General features: G+C 29.3%; 2 protein-coding genes across 2 annotated transcripts in view; one reads left to right on the top strand and one right to left on the bottom strand.

Annotated features, from left to right (window-relative positions):
* The window catches only part of LOC130896701 (zinc finger protein 830), a 286,395-nt gene that overhangs the window by 111,293 nt on the left and 154,213 nt on the right, over window positions 1-20,889 (top strand). The window lies entirely within an intron of this gene.
* The window catches only part of LOC130896695 (dnaJ homolog subfamily C member 13), a 48,340-nt gene that overhangs the window by 4,314 nt on the left and 23,137 nt on the right, over window positions 1-20,889 (bottom strand). The window contains exons 15-27 of the mRNA XM_057804957.1: window positions 20,008-20,186; window positions 19,587-19,896; window positions 18,714-18,865; window positions 15,437-15,638; window positions 15,183-15,371; window positions 14,259-14,394; window positions 11,566-11,750; window positions 9,168-9,359; window positions 7,023-7,205; window positions 5,564-5,728; window positions 5,272-5,493; window positions 3,261-3,692; window positions 145-422 (exon numbers count right to left, since the gene is read on the bottom strand). Of these exons, the coding sequence (XP_057660940.1) occupies window positions 145-422; window positions 3,261-3,692; window positions 5,272-5,493; window positions 5,564-5,728; window positions 7,023-7,205; window positions 9,168-9,359; window positions 11,566-11,750; window positions 14,259-14,394; window positions 15,183-15,371; window positions 15,437-15,638; window positions 18,714-18,865; window positions 19,587-19,896; window positions 20,008-20,186 (2,825 nt within the window). The remainder of the gene's footprint in view (window positions 1-144; window positions 423-3,260; window positions 3,693-5,271; window positions 5,494-5,563; window positions 5,729-7,022; window positions 7,206-9,167; window positions 9,360-11,565; window positions 11,751-14,258; window positions 14,395-15,182; window positions 15,372-15,436; window positions 15,639-18,713; window positions 18,866-19,586; window positions 19,897-20,007; window positions 20,187-20,889) is intronic.

Below are 20,889 nucleotides of genomic sequence, written 5' to 3' on the forward strand. Positions count from 1 at the left end.
AATCAATTGAATATAATATAAAATATATATTGAGTATTAACGTGTTTTAGTAGTTACGAGTACAAATATATGAAAGAATAGAACTTATTATGTGAAGAATAGTTAAGTCTTTAAAAATGGCAATTTATAAAACTCTTAACTTACTCTCTTCTAAATCTAGCTACAACTTTGCAAACATTGTCTTTAGTATTCTGATCCCATATAAGTTCTGGATGTTCATGAGCGCTTTCAAACATTGTTACTGCAGCTTCTGGATTATCCCGCATTGCATCAGCAAAGATAGGTGGAAGAAAAGTTCCTAATGCTAATCTCACTTTTGGTCCAACTAGTTTATCAAGACTCATCCTAGCTAGTAATTCTGCACAAGTTTGTCTTATCTTGGAATTTGTTGAATTGCAGAAAAGGTCCAATAGATAAATGACCTGAAAATTTTAAATTTTCAATTTATAGGTATTCTTTTAAAATGGCTCTTACTTCTTTGTGAATCTACTAGCAGAAACTATTAACTGTTATTCAAACAAAGGATTATAAAAAATATCAAATATAAGGAAATACTTTAAACATCAATTCTATTCATTTCATTGAATTAATTGTTTCTGTGTATTTATAAAAAAAATAGTAGTGAAATATATGAAAGAACTTAGTTTATACAGTGCTTTTAAAAAGTCCCTTCACACCTTTTATCATTGGAACGATTATACGTAAAATAATGAAATTTGGAATTAAGGTCTGTAAAGTTCCCTACTACTGATGATAGATGACGTATTCATCAAAAATCATCACAAGATCATTATGACCAATAATTTTAAATGAAACTCTATAGCAAGTGAAAACTCTTATTAGAAGTATTTTAAAAAACCTATCAATGATAGTAAGCTTGTTTTTGTTCGTTCTTACTAAATGGAATTCACATTTACATATTCATTATTAATTACCAGCTGCTCTATTTACTTTCATACAGCGCAATATACTATTTTGATACCTTTTTGTCGTACTTTTATAATGTGTTTGCGGAAATAGTCGTAGATTCTGCAAATTACGTTGCTTAAAAACGTCAATATTGTCAGTTTCGGTGGCGCAAACCTTTGATTTTAGATAGAGAAAGTCCAAAGATGAAATTTGGTTACCGAACTAAACACCATTAATCTGCACCATAATAGTGTGTAAGAACACCATCCTGTTGGAATATTACTTCCAAATTAACGAATTTATCTTAATTATCTTTCAAGAATTAACGCATTTCTCAACATCAACAGAAAAAATTCGTCAATTAATTTAATACTTTAAAACCCATGCTAACGATATGATTTCCCAAGAAACTTGTTGGAATTACCTTCTCGGGAAACTGAATATGTGTTTTACTAAACATGTGAGGATATGTCATTCCAATATCTGATTTTCTGGTTGTATACTTTTTTATTTATCCAGAAAGTATTTTCATCATTAAAATAAATTGTTTTGACTTTTGACAGTCTGGCTGATGGTTAATGTTAGTGTTCAGATTTTCAACAAATTCCAATCTCATGTCATGTTACTCGTCTGAGAAATTTTAAATTATTAAATGTACAAAAATTTTAAAATTATCACAATCTACTAAAACAGTTAACATAATTACAAAAATGTCAAAATGGCATAAGCAATAAACGTTAGAATATTTGACAGCCATCCAGAGACGGAACTTGAATTTTAAATTTTAGTTATAACTAATACATCATAGCTTTGCTTTTCAAAGCCACTAGCCAAAAATGGCATAATCACGATCAAGAAAGTATCATTCAATAGCTTTTCTCATTATAAGATTTCATTTAAAATGACTGATGACAATGATCAGCACTACTAGAGAACTTTACTATTCAATTTGCAAAATTCTCTAGTTTCTGTATAATCGTTTCAATGGCAAGGGCGGAGGGAACTTTTGAATAGAAATGTATATTCATTATAAGGAACATGATTATATTGTGAATGATATTCACAAATTCATACGATTATTATCAACGCTAAGTTTGATAGTTTCAAATTGAATTGACGAAAAAAAAATTAAGACAATTAAAATACACATTTTCGCTCGAGAATTATTCAGCGACTTCGAGGTTAGAGCCATAGTGACGCCTTTTGATAATCATTTTAAATGAAATGTTACGGCATCTGTATGTGAAATGTAGAAACTGTTTTAAAACTTCAATTAACGCCGAAAAATCAATTGTTTTGCGATTTGCTCAAGGCACATGATATTTTGTAAAATGTGAAAATAGAAAAAGTTCATTTGTTGTCAATAACCGAAGTATAAAATTATCAAATTTTTATAAGAGAGATTTATTTAATTTCATTAAAAAATATATATCAGTAAGAAATGATTTTTAAAATTCTACATAACAATTTTATCAACGATTGTTGTATAATGTACCTAAAACACGTCTGCTTTTCAACCTTAATAATACCTGTAATCACAGCAGTGATTAATGAATTCAATAATCACTGCTATCAGATGCTTGCTTGATTTAGCTAGATTATGTTGTTTTGCTGCAAAAAATTTGTGTTTATAATTTTATCATGTGAAATACTGCTAAAAATTTTCAATTCAGTTCTGTACACATGAAAAAATTGAAAAAGTAAATTTTTCTAGACCAGATGCGAACCTGGGACCTGTAGTTTGAAAGCATGGAGCATTAAAACTATTTATCGTATATCTGTTTTTAACGTATCATGGGTTTTGGAACAATTTATAAATTGAAGTACCTTTTAAAACAATATAAATTTGACCCAAGTGTTTCAATACCTTATTTTAAATTATGTTGAAAAAAGTGAATGAAAGTATATGAAATGACATATGAATATTGAACTGGCAAATGGATTATTAATAACTATAAATAAATACCATCATTCTATAAAATTAAATATCCAATATATGAAAAACTAATACATACTTTTTTGTGTTGATTATTATGGATATTATACGATATTTATAATTTTCGATAACTATGTTTAAATGGACAATAATATTTTGTATAAAATTAAATACAATAAAATAAAAGTGTTTCTAACAATGTAGAATAATTTTCCAATAAGAAAACTCTAACAAAAATATTTAGTGGTCGTGGGTAAAGTGTAGTATTCTACTCGCAATTCACTCGGTGATTAAGTGAAGTAAACTTCACCTCGTGAATAATTACCTCCATTATAAACTCATGAATAATATACTCTTTTACACATGTTCCAATTGACATTTTATTTTAATTAATTTATAAAAGCAATTAACTCACCGCTCCTTTATTTAAAGATTCTTTAACAATTTTTGGGGTTGACATCAGAGCATAAAGAGCATCCAAAGTTTGAGGTTGAGAATCTTGGATAGTATATAACACTAACAACAAATAACCCAAGACTTCACTAGAAGCCAAATCGTTAATACAATCGTTATTTCTTGTTACTAGAGATATAACGTTAAGGGCTCCTTTCGGGATAGGTATGTAGTTAACATTAAGTAAACTAAAAAGTAACCTAAAATGACCAATGCATTGTGTTTCTACACCGGTGTTATTTCGTATCACATTTGTTAAAGCTTCAAGAGTCATCACAGTATTTTTCAATTTATCTTCTATGGTAACTGAAAAAGCTATGTTAACTAAGTTTAGGAGGTCAGATGATTGTTCTTTTAGGTAGCTCAGTAGGTTTATCACAAAGTTCTTGGGGTCCTAAAATTTGTAAATATTTTTATCAAACATCGTTTTTATAGAAATAACAAAATCAAATACATCAAACACATTTTAGGCTAAAATGAGAAATGTCAAAATCAAATCTTTAATTCATTATCAATATAGTTTATCAAGAGGATTTTTGGATCCAAAGATACGAAATATGTATATGACTACAGTTAGTTAGCGGAAATTTTGAAATGTATACTAAAAGGATTTGCGAAGTTGCCCTCTATACTCTCATTGATGTTGAACATGTTTTATTGTAGTATTGTAGTCATGACCCCCCTTCTAAATCGTGATTAATCAACTTTGTTTTTTGTTTCTTATAAAACGGCGTAAGTAGGAATATGTAAAAGTACGAATTATTTCACGCCGTGGATAAAGGGAGCCAATACCTCCAAATATTTCAAATATCAAAACAATACCTAATAAAACAAAAATAAAATGCTCGGGAAATTCAAGACTAAGAAGTAGAAGAATCTGATATAAACTTATTAATATGAATGTCAAAAACAACGTAATTAACTTATATTTTGTGGGTGGGCTTGACATCAAAGTTCGGAAAAGCCAAAGCAAATCTTAGATAACAAGTACAGTATGTTTCCAATATTGCTCCAGTCATCTTTTTCTTTTCAAAACTCAAATTATCAATTGGTGATTTTAAATGATTTAGCATATATGCATTATTTAGAAAGGGGTGATACAACTAATTTGGATGTTTAATATATTACATATTTCGTGTTCATTTGACTGATTTTTTTTCAGTAACAGTTGCTGCAAACATGTAGTTCATACAATATTCGAATATTTTTCAACTATTTATTGTTTCTACAATGTTACCAAAATACACTCTCTAGTCAAATTTGTTTAATAAAAAATGTACGAGAATTGCAATGAATGGATCCCAATAAGGCTTCATTGGTTTAACGATAGGACTGTTCGCTGGTAGTACCATTGCTGGGATTTCAATTTCATCGAGGTAATTTTGAATTATTTCTATAATATCTGATGATAATTCCAAATGCCCTAGTTGGACACGTTTTCATAGCTAATAATGCATACTCGGGTAAGTTTTTAACGTTTACCAAGGTTTTCTTTCTTGTAGTTTTGATCTGTTTTCGCATACCAAACTATTGCCCTAAACGTGATTACTGATTTCACAATCATAGCGTACATCCATTGCCTCATTTTGAGGCTACAATCCCAGGTAGATTTCTATACTGCATCACCTTTATTACTTTAATACCATATTTTTCCTGTCTATAGTTATACTTCAGATTTCCAGATATTTCTAGTTAAAGACAGGGATATTCATGAGTAAAAGACAAATGGAAAATGAAGATATTGTTAGATGCTTCCAATAATTTTGACAAGAACACCGTACAGATGTCTCTCAAATACAAAAGAAACTCCGGAAAGTACAGGTCTACATGGAGAAGAAGTCAAGATATCTGGTAATGTGAGTCATAATAAACAAATTCTATCAAGATTCCCCATTCCTTTGTCTTATGTGTGAGAGATATAAAATATTTTTTTTCCATAAATAGTAACCTTGTTACCAAAATCAAAAGCCTACCTTGATTGGATACGTTGGTTGCTGGTTATATATTTTAATAAATATACCTCCAATTTTATGTTCCCCTTTATGAGCAGAATATTTAAACTGATTTGGAATATAAAAATCTTCCCGATTTTTATTATTTCTCTCAGCTTCCAAAAAGTCAATTAATTCCGCTCGAGTACCATTATCCCATATTAAATAAGGGGTTTCAGTGTTACTATTTAAAATTTTTAATATCTAAAATAAAATGGATGTAAAAGTAATGACTAATATTTTAAAAGTCGCGAATGGCCTGAATTATGATTACCTCTTCGGGTTTATCATCTCCGAGTTGTTCGCTGAGATATTCAGTTAATAGCTCTTTTAAAATTCCTCTAGTTAGAGAATTGGGTGGAGGCCGATCTTCCCCCTGAATATAACCACCCAACGCAGCACATGCACTTACTGCTTTTTTGGCAAGCCTATTACTGACCTAAAAATATATAATATCAAATAAAATTAATTTTCATAATAACGTTGATATACAAATATATATTTTTTTCTCTCAACTCATGACAGAAATATTACTGACTAGCGACCTACTCCAGTTTCACGCAGATAATAGGACTTAATATTACGCCTACATGTTTTGTTTGACTTGAAAACATCAACTTGGTTCAGCTATTGTCTGAATTAGATGAGGCAATTTGACATATAGACATGCACTGTGTTCTATCTGAAGTTATATTGTTAAATTTCCAAGAATTTTTTCCGATTTATTTTAGTAAATTATAGCAGTGAGTTATGTTGCCTATTTATTGATACTACTAATTTCAGAAATGCAATTGAGATAGGAGTATTTAAAGGTACATTACAACTATTGGTTTGCATAGTGCGGGTGGACATATGAAAGGGTAAGGAATGGAAATGAAAAAAATTCATACAAATATGCCAATTTTTACGACAAGATTCAGAAGGGACACAGACTAGCAAATTTTTGCCATTTTGGGATATTCAAAAACGTTGCGATATGTGATAAATGAAAGTGAACAAAATTGTACATAATTTTCTTTCAAAAAGTTTTTTGTAATTTGTAACATGCCATTAGGCAATATTTGGATATTCAATGAAACGTCAATGTCGTTTCTCAAACTTATTCTAGCTACATACTACAGCTAGAAACTGGAGTTTAATATAAAATATAGTGGTCACAAAATTAAAATTATCTTTAATAATCTCCTTTCATTTTAAGCAAATTTTATGTACTTATTTACATGTAAATTTATATTCTCTATTTATTTGTGTTTTATGTGTATGGTAATATTTTAAAAAAATATAAATTCAATATTTTTATACGCTAGAGCATAACCTCATTTTTATTCAAATCTGTTATATCTACTCGTTCTTCCTTCAGTAATTTCCATCTGTGTTCTCGTTCCCTTAGTCATCTTTTTTTACGCATTTCTACAGCTGCCTGGTTAGAGTTAAGCTCCCATCAAGGAATCAATTGGTGCACTACGAGGATATATATAACCAACCAAAGGATAACCAAACAAAATTTCAATGTCAAAATATTTTAATACTGAACATATTTTCCTCTTAATTGGATACATTTACCAATAATCACAATAATACTGGCAGACAGATAATACCATCTACATTTTTGTGTATACTAGTTTATTTATGGATTTCACTATTTTCGACAAGTGTTCTACTATGGTCCACAGATATTCTAAATTGTATCTCCTAAACAATCGTTAATATACAAAAACTTATCACATACTTACCTCTTGCTTATTAGCTTCCTCGCTCTTTTCTACACCACCTTCATCTAATGTGAAATCATAATTAAACGTATACAATAACAAATGCCAAAGAGCACCAGATTTCAGAAGTTCCATTTGTAAAATTGAATCCATGGATAGGGCAATTACACATTCTGTTGCCACTAAACACAGTTTTGTTAAATGCTGAAAAAAATGCACATGAAAATCATAAAACTCCAAAATTGAGTAAAGAATTTTTATAATGGCTAGATAGTTGGTTCAATCACACTGAAGTCAAGCGGTAGTTAATCAAGTCATAGTTGAACTTGAAAAAAATAATCTATATCTGAACAAAAGTAACTTATACACTGATTAGCATAAATTTTAGTATTTCTAAACTCAAGCCCAAGTCAGTCAAATGAGAGCACAGACTATTTAGTCATTTTTCAACTACTAAGATTTATTGATTAAGGGCAGTTATTAGTTCCAAGATTATATTTTATATTTGGTTATTACAGATGAGTTTATTTCACGTAAAATACAGTAACTGGCAAAATATCGATCCATTAAAAAATTGATAAGGTCTGTTAGTGACAAATTTGTTATTTTGAATTCAATTTGATTAATTTATTTTTTAGGTTGTCACAAAATTTATTTTTTACTGTAACTTTCAAACCGCATTGAAAGCGTTAATAAATTGTTCAGCTTTGTAATTTTTTATTTTTTATCAGGTAGAAAGGATTGAGACACATTTTTAATTTTCCCTGTGGCAATAAAAATGATTTTATAAATTTATCTTGTTCTGCCTAGAGGGCTATTCAATTATTGTCAGCTTTGTAATATAAAACTTGTTTATGATTACTGAGGCAGAGAGAATTATTGCTTAGGTTGTGGTTGGTAGATGACAGTATTATATTGCAAGAGTATTGGGGGTTTCAAGATGTGAGGTTCAAAGATTCGTAAAATAGTTTCTTGGCTTCGGTGTACTCAGAAGAAGAAATTATTGTCGTTGAAAAAATCTATTGAAGTAACATTTGAAAATTGCAAATTGCAAAATGTTTCACAACAGTTTGGTGGAACTCTTTATAGTATTAAGAACTTATAAACAATTAATTAAAATAATAGTGCCCCACCCTCACCAGATCCCGTAAAATGACCAGTACATATAATTATCTGAGCAAATTATTAAAAAGATCTAAGCCAGATTATCATAAAACTAAACTGCGTCTGCAAATATAAATGAAAAAATGTATAACACTATGAATTCTTCAACAAATGATAAAAACAAAAGCAAAACTCCAAAACAAATTATAACTATTGACTTAAAATCACAATACATAATTCTATGAAAATATTTGATAATATCGCGCGAATGAACCAACTGAATTTTTTTACTTTAGTGGTTTTATAAAAAAAAAACACTGTGTCATTGTATAAATGACGCACAACACATTTCTAAAGATTCACAAAATATGCTAATTGTTTTTATCTCACTCAATTTTTAACTAAATTGGCGTAATAAGCATGAGTAATTGTCTACATGGTGATAAAAAACGACTGCAAATGTCTTTTCGAATTTGTTTGTATGCGTCTGTTAACATTCGTGGTACGCATGTTCATTTCGGGAATAAGTGACAGGCCACTAGTTCATGTATTTTTATAATAATCAGACAACAACAATCTTACAATGTGAAATAATGGACTTTTTTCAACATATTTCTGTATGGTAGCGGTTGTGGGTGCTCCATCTGTATGCATGCATTAAACACAACTATTTTGATACCGAAAAATGTGACTTTCTAAAATTCAGGCTTCAACAGGTCCAGAATTGCAAGTTTCGAGCATGAGGCTGTACATAATATGTACATGTTGAAAAAAATTGATTTGATTTCTAAATATCTCAGAGGTGAAGCAAATGAATCAGCCCTTGTATAATTAATGACATATTCATCTCATATCTATTTATATAAATATCTTGTTTGAATAGAAAGCCAAGAAAAAATATTTCTTGTAGAAAAAAGGATTTTACAGCTGGTGATCAATGAATGGTGTTGTCAGACATATTTAATTATTAATTAAATTTTAATTGTTCTTTAGATGCGTGACTTTGTTTAATAAATGGTTTTCAGTGAGAATAATTACACTATAATAATGTTGAACACTTACTTTGAAAAATAGAATTCGACACAAATCCACAACCAACTGTTTCAGTTCCACTATCCGTTCTCTGCATGCCGGAAACTGAGCTGCTACCGAGAAACATTTTGTTATATGTATGCAAACTTGAACTGGAACTTCTTCGGGTTTAGATGAATTATTAAGCACATTAACACATCTAGTGTACGCTTCCAATAATATCTAAAATATAAAGTTAGCAAATATTAATATTTAAAAATGTTATCTATATTCAACATAATGGTTAAATGATAAACAGAAAAACGCAATAAAAAAAGATGTGAATCATTACAACATAGAGTTAAAAGTTTTCATTCATAAATCCTATATATTGTTTTAAAGCTATTAGTGATTGGGAGAGAGAAAGACAGATCTCTGTACACTTGCTGGTAACGTTGTAAGTAGTGATTTCATATGGTTGTCATAGGGGTAGACTATGAAACCTACACATTTTTTATACGTTATATTCATTCAACTATTTATTTATTTACTATTCGCCAACATTTAAACCTTACTAAAACTTAATAAATAAATAGTATTAACTGTTAGCATAATGGATCACTGCATCTTAATATAGCTTGTGTAATTTATTTGCAGGTGTATTACGAGTTATAATTACCCAAGCTATGAATAAAGCGACAGAAAATATATATAACAAAAAAAACGGAAATAAAGGAACATTTGGATAGAGAGGGCATACGAGGATATACTGAAAAATGCTTAGCCTACTATAGAACCAAACAAAATTTCAATGTCAAAATATTTTATTACTCAACATATTCTCCTCTTAATTGGATACATTTATTACAGCGAACTTGCAACGTCTCTAGACCTTTCAAAAAAAATGTTTCTTCTTGCTCTGCAAACCAGACCTCCACAGCTTTTATTACCTCCTCGTTTGAAGAAAATTTACGACTTTTTGAACTTTTTTTCAGTTGAGGAAAGAGATGATAGTCGGACGGAGCCAAATCTGGTGAATAAGGGGGTGTACTAGTCATTCAAACCCTGAATCACGAATTTTTTGCATGGCAACATGAGATTTGTGTGCAGGGGCGGTGTCCTGCAAAAACAAAACACCTTTTCGCTTCTTTTCTCTTTAATTTTCTACCGTAGAGTGGTCAGTAATGTCGAATTGTAATCTCCAATTATTGTTCTACCCTTATCCAAAAAATCAATCATGATTATTCCATGGCAATCCCAAAAATCTGAAGCAAGAACTTTTCCAGTAGATTTTTGGACACGAAGCTTCTTAGGTCTTGGAGAACCAGAGTGTCGCCATTTCATCGATTGTTGCTTTGTTTCTGGATCATAGAAATGTCTCATCTATAGTAACAATTCGGTTTAAGAAGTCTACATCGTTTTCAAATTGAGCACAAATTGAACGCGATGTTTCTACCCTTGCACGCTATTGGTCAACATCAAACATTTGGGGATACATTTTGCAGCAATTTTTCTCATGTCCAAATTGACGTGATCTATATGATGAACGCGTTTGTATGAAATATTCATTGCTTCAGATATCCATTTTAGCCCAATTTTTATTTTTTTGAATAACAATAGTTGCTAATTGAAGATCAATAGAAGAAAATTAGCTTAAGTATACAATGAAACATGGGTTAATCAAGAAGAGTGGACATTTATGAAAACGACAAAAATGCACGGGAAACAGAACATACAAATCTTACAGTAGCATTTAGCTGGTAAATAGTAATGGAATATTAAAAAATACCCAACGTCAAGTAGTTTTAATTCTTTCAAAAGAATCTTTAGCTAACAATATCATCTATAGTCTGGTAAACATAAAAGTGAATATAATCAAAACGACAATTTTTATGTAATTATTTGAACACAAGCAAGTCTATCATTTCAGTGCCTTGTAGTAGTGATGAAAAATACACATCTAAGGTAGATGTTTTCAGTAATAAATAGAGTGATTTCAGCAGTATGGTTTACTTATAAGAAAATATTTTATGAGTAAAAATGAGTTTTGTTAATGATACGTAATTAGATCAAACTCATGTCAACTACATATTTTTTCATGTTAGGTATTTTAAAAATTATAAAATATTGTAGTATTTTTGGTATAGGGATATTGTAAAGTGTGTTCAACATGTCTCTAAAATGAAAGTATGAATTGAACAAAACTTACATTCATTCAACTTAGGTGGATTCTATAGTTTTACATTGAAAGAAGGTCATTTATGCCAGAAATAATAGAATTGTGTAGAAGCTATATTAAGATCAATATCATGTAACATTTTGAGTTCTTTATTTGATGACAGATATAATGAGTATTTAATAATATTTTGCCCAAGAAATTGTTTAACAGGCTATGAATGTTGAATGAATGAGAGTTAAATATTTTATTTTGAACGATAATAATAATTACCTCAAGTCCATTTTCTCGCCTTAATTCTTCTGCATTTAGTGCAGAACACTGTACTGTATGATATGCCAGCTCACACGCAGCAGTGAGTAGAGGAGCGTTTTTGGAAAACAACTGTTCATCAGCTGTTTCTATCTTTATCGTTTTAATAAGTTGAGGGTATCCTGCATATTTATATGGTTGCAATTCTGAAAACAAATATATAAACTACTTTTTTTGCAAAAATTGGAATAATATAACTAGGAAGCAGAATTTTGTATTGATTAATAGAATCCGATGAATACAAAAAAAAATCTAATGCCACATGTAGAGCAACAAAAATAAAAATATCAATTCAAAATTTGATCATATTCAAAAAGAATTTGAGAAAAGTTCGATCTTCTTTTCGTTTCTGTTCCAAATAATTACACTTAGTAAACATAAATAATAATGGTAGACAAAAAAATCTTACTGTAACATACAACTGAATAGCATACTAGTAGTACCAGTAGTATGAATATATCTAAATACGAATATGGCTAGAAAAAAGGCTGTAAGACATAAACTTTTTGTTTTTGTTTTTATAGGCTTTTGAACGTTGGTATCGAATACATTCGTATTACTGATATTGAACCAACAAATACAATAATATTTATTTGTAACTCTCTCTTTTTTGTAAGAATATCAGTAATCACTTATGAAGGATGGATTTCATCTCCCTTGGTACCGATTTTCCATTGGTGTGATATCTTTATGGAACCTTCCAAGACGAATGAGTCTAAGTCCTTAGCTTGGCATCACTGAACTAGGCAAAACCTCAGGTATTTAAATTCATATTTTTCATAGTTTCTCATTAGTCTAAATTTAATGTGAAGTGGGAGTAAAAATACTTTTTTGCGTCTACAAGGGGCATATACATTTTGAGATTTCAGTTGAAATTCAGATTTTTTCCAAAAAACAAAGAAAACAGCAATATTTTTCGATTACAACAACCGAATACATGAAATAAGCCTTTTTCACATTTTCAGAAAAAAATCTTCACTAATATAACAAAACTTTGCAGGAAAAATTTTGCAGCGGGGTGGGTATGACTTGCCATTTTTGTCGTTTTCCATATTATACAGAACCATTAACTTTTAAACTCAAATAGAAACTAAATAACAGCATAAATGACCCACTCAATCGAATATTTCTGCTTATTCATACATGCCAAATTAATAACCTCTCATAAAATTTACTACCTGAGAATAAAAATGGATCCAAGAACATATTGAGAAGTGATACGTATTAGAACTTCAATTAACGCAGGCCGCGGGCACAGAATTGAAAGATATGATTCAGAAGGAACAGAATAAAGGTATCCAAGAATAGTTAGAAAATCTCACATCAGCAGAAGTCACGAAATACTTCTTTTGGAAAGCTACAATAAGATTAAAAAAAACTGCAACTACATAATTCTCAGATCAAAAATGAGAATACCTTGGCTATAAACGATAGAGAGAAATTCGATTTTTTGGCCATACCTCGGTTAATTTTCAAGTAAATTAGTCTCTCAAAACGTATATGTATAGGAAATTTTATAACCTATAAGTTTATAAATTTATAAATATTTTTCAATGGACAACGTGTAATGGGTTGGAAAATGGTATCAGTTATACGTTAGGGTACAATTTGTAAAGTCATATCTCAGTTGTTTTAGAAGTTACAAAAAATTTGGAAAAAGCAAAATATTTGTTTAAAAAAAATACTTTTTGTTCCTCAGAAATTTTTAAAAAAAAAGGAGAAATGTTTAAAAATTTCGATAATGATTTTTCGATTTTTTTCTCGAAATTATACATTCTAAATCACTTCTTCACTGTTTCCACCAAATTTTTCAAGTTTGGGGTCAGGTGCCAGGTTATGTGAATAGGGGGGATAAGAAAAAAAATCGTAACTTATTTTGGTTGACTTTTCTGTTACTCGTCATTGAATTTTACAAAAATTTCGTTTGAAAAAAAATCTCTTTATGTGGTATTCCCTAGATGCTGACAAAATTTCATTAAAATTGATAGAAAACTATGCTTGCCAAACTACTACTTATGAATAAATTCTGATTACTACATTAGATTTAGAAATCAAGTATCACAAGTAGGTTGAATATATTGTTAAAAGGAAAATTATTAATGAACACATAGACATATGTTACAAATCGAAAAGAGCAACACAAAATTTAGGAATATTCGATTTAAATAAACGAAAAGGAGGATTTGAAAAAATGGTTCACATACATAAGAACGAGTATAATTTATTTTATAAACTTTTATGCCACATTGAATAATTTAATTGATGGGTGCTACATATTTTTGAGATGTAAAAACTAATTTTTCTTGTTAAAGCAGATATCTATTTTTATTTTATTCTTATTTTAATATTCATTATGTTGGCGATCTATTGATTAATATAATTACACCAATTGTTCGCGTCAAAGACCAAGGTAAGTCGACACGTCAATTTTTACGCCTTATTTCAAACTAATTTTCATTGAAAAGTAACCTGAAATCAACTATCATGAAAAAAATAATTTTTCATTTGCTCTCCTAATTGGTATCTAATTTTTGCTTTGCCATTTTTTTAAAATTTTGTCACTTTCCCTTATAATCATATATTACAAGAAAATGTATATAATAGTAAGTGATTGAATTTATTATTTAATATAAAAAACAATTGTTAAAAATTACCTTCTGAGTATCTTTGGAATAAAATACTTTGGGTTCGTAGTACTAGGACTATATTATTAGGATTGGGTCCATCTCCGGTCCAACAGCTACGGCTACACAAAAATTCGTAAGCAGTGTTTACTTTTTCAAATATATCCTAAAAAGAAGAGTATATTATACTAATCAGGTAGTCGGTCTACAAACTCAATTCATGCAAGCACATAGAGAAAAAGAATAAATCCAAATTGAGTCATAGTTAACCTGGTTGCTTAAATAAAATATGAAATTAATTCTAAACATATGATATATAAGTGTCAAATATAAAAGTCTTAATATCAATCCTCAATATTGAGTACTTATTACGGAAAGTAGAGAGAAGTAGAGCAATCTGTGTCTGTCGAAATGCGTTAAATAAGAATGGCCTCACATTAGCATATGGGTGGTTTCTTGGATAGGTAGTTAAAGATTTGTCTTTAAATCAAAATAAATGTTATGGAATACATTGATTGCGACCTTAATATAATCTTCTTAGAACGATTTCACAATGTTTACCAAACACATTGAGAAGAGTGACTGGTCCGTAGTTTGGAGGTAGCTTGTAGTTAGTATTAGTCTCGGTAATAATTATTAGTCCTCCCATTCAGTAGTAAAATAATGTTTTTTCAAGCAATAATTGTATATTTTTCTTATTTCATTATAAAAGAGGTGTGCAATCAATCAAGAATTTTATTATTAATATAGCTTCTGCCTGATGTCAAGCCAGTAGATTGATTAGAAGATGGTTAAATATTATTTATAAAATCCCATTGAGATAAAAAATTGAATGAAGTATTTCAAAAACTAGTGCCAATTAAATAACTTCCCTAAAACTTGCTATCTTACGCAGAATTGAAATGTTCATACTATTAATCTATTAATCAGCTGACTTCAGTTGACTTCACTTACCCTTCCTTCGGGATTTTTATCAGGATGATATTTTTGAGCTAATTTATAATATGCTTTCCTGACTGTTGCTTCATCATGATTATGCTCATTCAATCCTAAACTTTTGTAAGCATCTTGTATTGTCATTAATGGAGGTTTTTTCTCTACTTCAGATCTCCAGGCTTCCAAAACATCTTTCAATAATTGAACCTATAGAAAAGTATTGGAGTACAATTTCTTATATTTAAAAAATAATCGAATATTTAAAAACTTACTGAATCAGGTATAGACCAATCAGGGAACCTATGAGTATCGCACAGATGTCGTAAATAAAAGATGTTACAGAATAATTCATGTTCGAGTTGGGGATACCTTACGGCAGGTATCGGAATGTAATGATATCTAACCATCGTATGACTACGCAATCGAGGTGTGAAATCCGCTATATGTGCTGCTACCTTTTCTATCAGCATTCGTCTAAAAAAAAATTGAAATATACGAAATAATATTTAATATCAAATCAAGCATTAGAGTATTTTAAATACAAATAAATAATCTTACGTTTTCATAAGAGCAAATTATTTCTAGTTGGCCTATACAAGCCATGATACTTATAACTATACAATATTAATACCTTAGATAAGTTTGGCAATTGTATAGTCTAAACGTTTCCGTTTACCTGTTGTGATTACTGTTGAAATTGTGAAAAACCAGATTAAACAAAATACAAAGTACTGTTAAATGGTAAAATGAGATTAGTCTTTAAACAAATTAAGTCAGAATTTTTTTTCTAAACTACCTATAAATTACTTACTTTCCGCTTGCGACATTCGGTACAAGTTAATTATCGTATATATCAATTGGTCAGTGCGACTTGATCCAGCCCAAAATAATAATAGATAGAAATATCGAAACATCATTTCGGAAGATGTTGGACATGAATTAAATTCATTAACTCTAATGTTAATACTCCAGTACAATTGTGCATGTTCTTACTTAAATATCTTTTTGTTTTTAACAAGTTATCTACGTTTACTTTCAAGAAAACATTTTGCCATATTTGTTAGTTTCAGATTGGTTTTCAATTTGGTAGATAATACTGTACTTTGGGAAATGCTTTATCCACAAGGTATTGATGCAAAAACTCTCTCTGTATATAACTTAGTACCTTTTTGTATAGAACAAAATGTTAATGCCTAATAACCAAAAGGATTTTATAAAGTGATTCGCTGGGTTAGCATCTTTGTTCTTCATTTGTTATATAAATCTATAGAGCTGAAGAAGTTATCTTAGGTGAAAAAGCATATCAATCTTATGTATACAGTGAAAATATGTTGCAATCAATTCAAAATCGATAAATTATTCATAATCTACGATTCTTGTCATTTCATAATTTATTGAACTGAAAAAATAATTTAATTAAAAAAATAAAGAAAAATTCAAAAACAAACTAAACTGCGTGGAAAAAATCATTTTTTGTGAGCAGATTGTTAGAACTAGTAACTATTCTTTCATCTCTTGTAGACTTTTCAAATAAACGATATTTTAGTTTATGGTACTCTAACTGAGTGTACTTGTATCCATTGATTATTCCAGAGCATTTGATAATTTAAATCACAAAATATTAATAGCAGTTCGTTTTATTGAATTTAGCAATTCTTTAATGTTACCCTTCAGGTAGATCTCAACAGATCATGTTAGATGATGTCATGTATAATAAATTAACGATACAACAAGCTGTCCATCAAGGGAGCATAAGGTCGCCCTTATATACATTATATTATACTTCCAACTTTCATACTTACCTTACACATTGTAAATACCACATGTATGCTGACGACACTCAGATTATTCATTCAAACTTTCTAATAAACAGGAGCTTCAGACAAAATAAATCAAGACCTTTCTGAAATTACTTTCATCTCTATAAAAATTTATAAAAAATCAATCCAAGAAGTCTAGTGTAATGATTTTTTGCCATGAAGCACAAACAGCAGAGGTACTCAATCTGATGCAATGGCTGCTTGAGAATAATATACTCGTACTTACTATTAGTGAATAAGGTAAATATTTGGGTTTGATAATTGACACCAAATTACGATTAAAAAAACTGAAAAACTAAGTAAAGCTTATGCTTCACAAAGATTTATCTATCAACAAAGAGCTCAGAACTCTTGTTTAATACAAATCTACAGCATCAATAAAAGAAAGCTGCACACTCTGAATTTTTACTATAAAATTTTAAGAAACAAATTACCAGAATGTTTGTACACAAGAGTTACTTATAAAACAGACATCTATAACTTAAATTTGAGACGGGGGAATGTAATAAATATCTACACATCATAAAGAAATACATCAACGTTCCTTTTTATATCTAGTGTCCCTTTTTAGTAAATATTTGGATATTATCAATTATCTGTAATCTTGCAATGCATTTAAAAATAAATAATAAAATAAACAACTGATTTTTGAGCAACAGTGAAGGGAAAAAATTGTAGTGCTTTATGAATTTTGTATTTGTATGTTTTAATAGTAGTTTTGTATGAATAATTTAAGGTGGTTAATGTGGAAGAATTGGTCAATCGACCAAGCACAAACTTTTTATTTAACTTTCTATGTTAAATAAGAGCCGAAAGGCTCTATATGCAAATATAAAAAGAAACAAAATGATACAAACTATTCCAGAATTGATATTGACACATACCGGGAATAAAAAACGTCATCACAAAGCAGAATAACTAATTTGATACCTCTAGATACAATACAAAAAGGAATACCTAAGTAGAAATAGCAAGTAGAATCCGGCCTTAAGAACCGACTAATAGAAAATAGAGAAAAAAGACAATGTGGCCGAATACATCGCTATAAATGGATTGATTTAAACATTTTTTTCAAATTTTTCAATAATGTACAGATTATATCTCAATGAAAATACATATATGAAATCCTGACAATTCCTTTGTTTAAAAATAACTTAGTAAATGGTTTTGTTATAAGCGTTATCAGTTTCGTTTAAATAAGAAATAGTAAAGATTAATAAATTAATAGTTTTATTTAGATAAAACTCGATCTCAACAGGATCTAATTCGACTATTTCAAAATTTGCGGACCCAGCTCTCTTATATTGAACATGTTAAGAAATGTTAACCATACACCAATACTAAACATATTAAAGCATTCCTATAAACTGATTCCTACTCAGATCGCATAAAATGATTTTGATACAACTTATTTGTATTAGTGAATGATAGATTTTCATTTAACCTCAGTTTACCAGTGCTTACATTCAAAATACAGGTACGGGTCAATAGCAAATCTTCACTAGAAGAGGAAACATACGCAATACCCTTGAAAGGTTGATGTTTGGCAGGAAAACCATATAATTGTTCTCTTATTCATTGAGGGCAATTTGATTGATGATAATTATTTAGCACTACTTTGAAATTATGTTATCCAGAAATAACTTATAGTATAGGTCATATTTGTAACCAGCTTTTGTCAAAAAGTTTTACTATATTTTAATTTTACGTTCATGTTGAATAAACCTACCTCATTTCCGAATTCCATATTGCTTCAGGTGTGTCAAATTCTCCAAGGTATATTTGTGCAAATTTCTCGGCATCATAATTTTCTAAATAATGAATCATTGCTTCAGGAAGGAGCCTTCCTAATATGCTTTTTTGTAAAATTGGCGAAGCTTCCTACAAATAATACTTTAAAATAGAACAACAAAAATAGTATTGGTGACAATAATTTAATTATGTTTACGAAAAAATGAAGCCTAGTGTAAAATAAATGTATCAATTATATACAATGTCACATTTTGGGTTGAAAACCTCAAATTTTCTCCATTAGGAAACATATAGTGAAAAATACAGGAACACGTCAAAGTATAGATTCAGTTTTGCTTTTATTGCGTACAATCATAACTAGGATAACATTATGGGCGCGCTAAGTGATCACAATGCTCGAAATAGTTATTTGGTCGTTCCACATGGCGACTACTCTATAGTTGTAGTTGCAGCGAAAACGTCACTAAATGTTGAATTTATATAGTTTTAAAAACATACTTTCCTGAATTTTATGATGAAATTATCGTATTATTTTCATTAGCCTATTTAAGTGTCATTAATAATAATTGAACGTACAACAAGTTAGATGGATTTAATGAAAAAATAAATGATTTGACAAAGGGGAGCTAGTTTATTACAATCTGTTCAGATCTTTAGAAGTAACAGCTGTTTGTTTTAAAAAATGAATCAGCTCACCACTTTATTTCAATATATACGTGATCAAGTATTTGTTTAACAATTATAAAGCATATTTTTTGATACATTTGATAGATTTCTGGGAAACATCACTTTAAAATGAATGAATTCAGTACTCGTCATATATAAAGAAAAAAAATAAATATAATCTCACCTCTTCAGATTTAAAAGCTTGTTTCATGTGGGTCAATTTCAAAAACCTAGCTATAGGCAATACGTTGCTTCCAGTATACATCATAATGAAATAAAATACTCCAGTTGTATACAGCTTGGACATTTCTGGATTATCCTTCATAACTTCACACAGAAGAGTAGCTACTTTTTCAACTAAGATAGGGTCAAATGTCAATAATAATTGGACGACATTTGGCAATACTGTTTGATCAGACAATAATCTCTTAACTTTTGGCAATGGTCTTATCACAGCACCATCTGCATCTCTACTGGGATAATACTGACACATTCTGAAATTTATGTTAAGAGTTTAAAACAAATATAAAATTTTTCATATATATATTTAACTTTTAACTGTAATAATACTAATATAAATATTATTAATTTTCTTGGTTACCTACTTGATTAAAAGATTTAAGATATGTGTTGCGAGCTCAGTTTCATTCAGAACCGAGTTACCTTTGGCTAAAAGATACCATTTTAATTGAGGTAGTTGAGACATAGGTCGCCAACATGTTATGCCCATTGCCCAGCATCGTGTTTTATGATTTATTTGGCCTTTTTCATACAAGTCTTTCATCTAGAAATAAAATACCATTAGTAAACAGATTTTTATTATTGAATAAATATTGAGACACTCATTTACATTTTAGTTAACTGAGTCATATAGAGACAATTTCGTAACTATAAAATAATATTATCATCAAGTGTTGACAGGACAGTTCCTACATAATTTGCATTAGAAAAATTTCAACGTTGTGTGTTCAATGTGTAGAGATCCTGTTAAAACAATAGTTATCATGTTTATCATATATGTTTCATTCCTCTGTATTTAGCATTATTAATCATTATTATTGTTTTCATTTCAACAAATAACTATTCTTGGTTCTATTATCAAGTGTAATATCAATTTTCATAATAATTTTTATTTTTGTCGATCATTATGTATTGGTAAGCAATCTAACGACTGACACATGTTGATGTAAAATCACTGTACTACCTTTGAACATAAATATGAAAATTGTACATCTAATTCCACAATATTCAATTATTTTAATCAATTTTTGTTACCAATACATCCCATTTGGTTAGGATTCAAGTCAAGGCTTTATTTCTTACTTTTAAATGTCCGTCAAAATAATTTTTTTTCCAATTTTCTTATTTATATATTTATTAGGCAGGCATAAAATCATTGAAAATCAAGAAAAATGCAACTTTGATTTTTTAATCGCCAAGACACTATTTTTGTATCACACGAGAAAGCGTTTATTTAAAATACTACT

The sequence above is a fragment of the Diorhabda carinulata genome, chromosome 7 (assembly GCF_026250575.1).
Source record: "Diorhabda carinulata isolate Delta chromosome 7, icDioCari1.1, whole genome shotgun sequence".
Lineage (NCBI taxonomy): Eukaryota > Metazoa > Arthropoda > Insecta > Coleoptera > Chrysomelidae > Diorhabda > Diorhabda carinulata.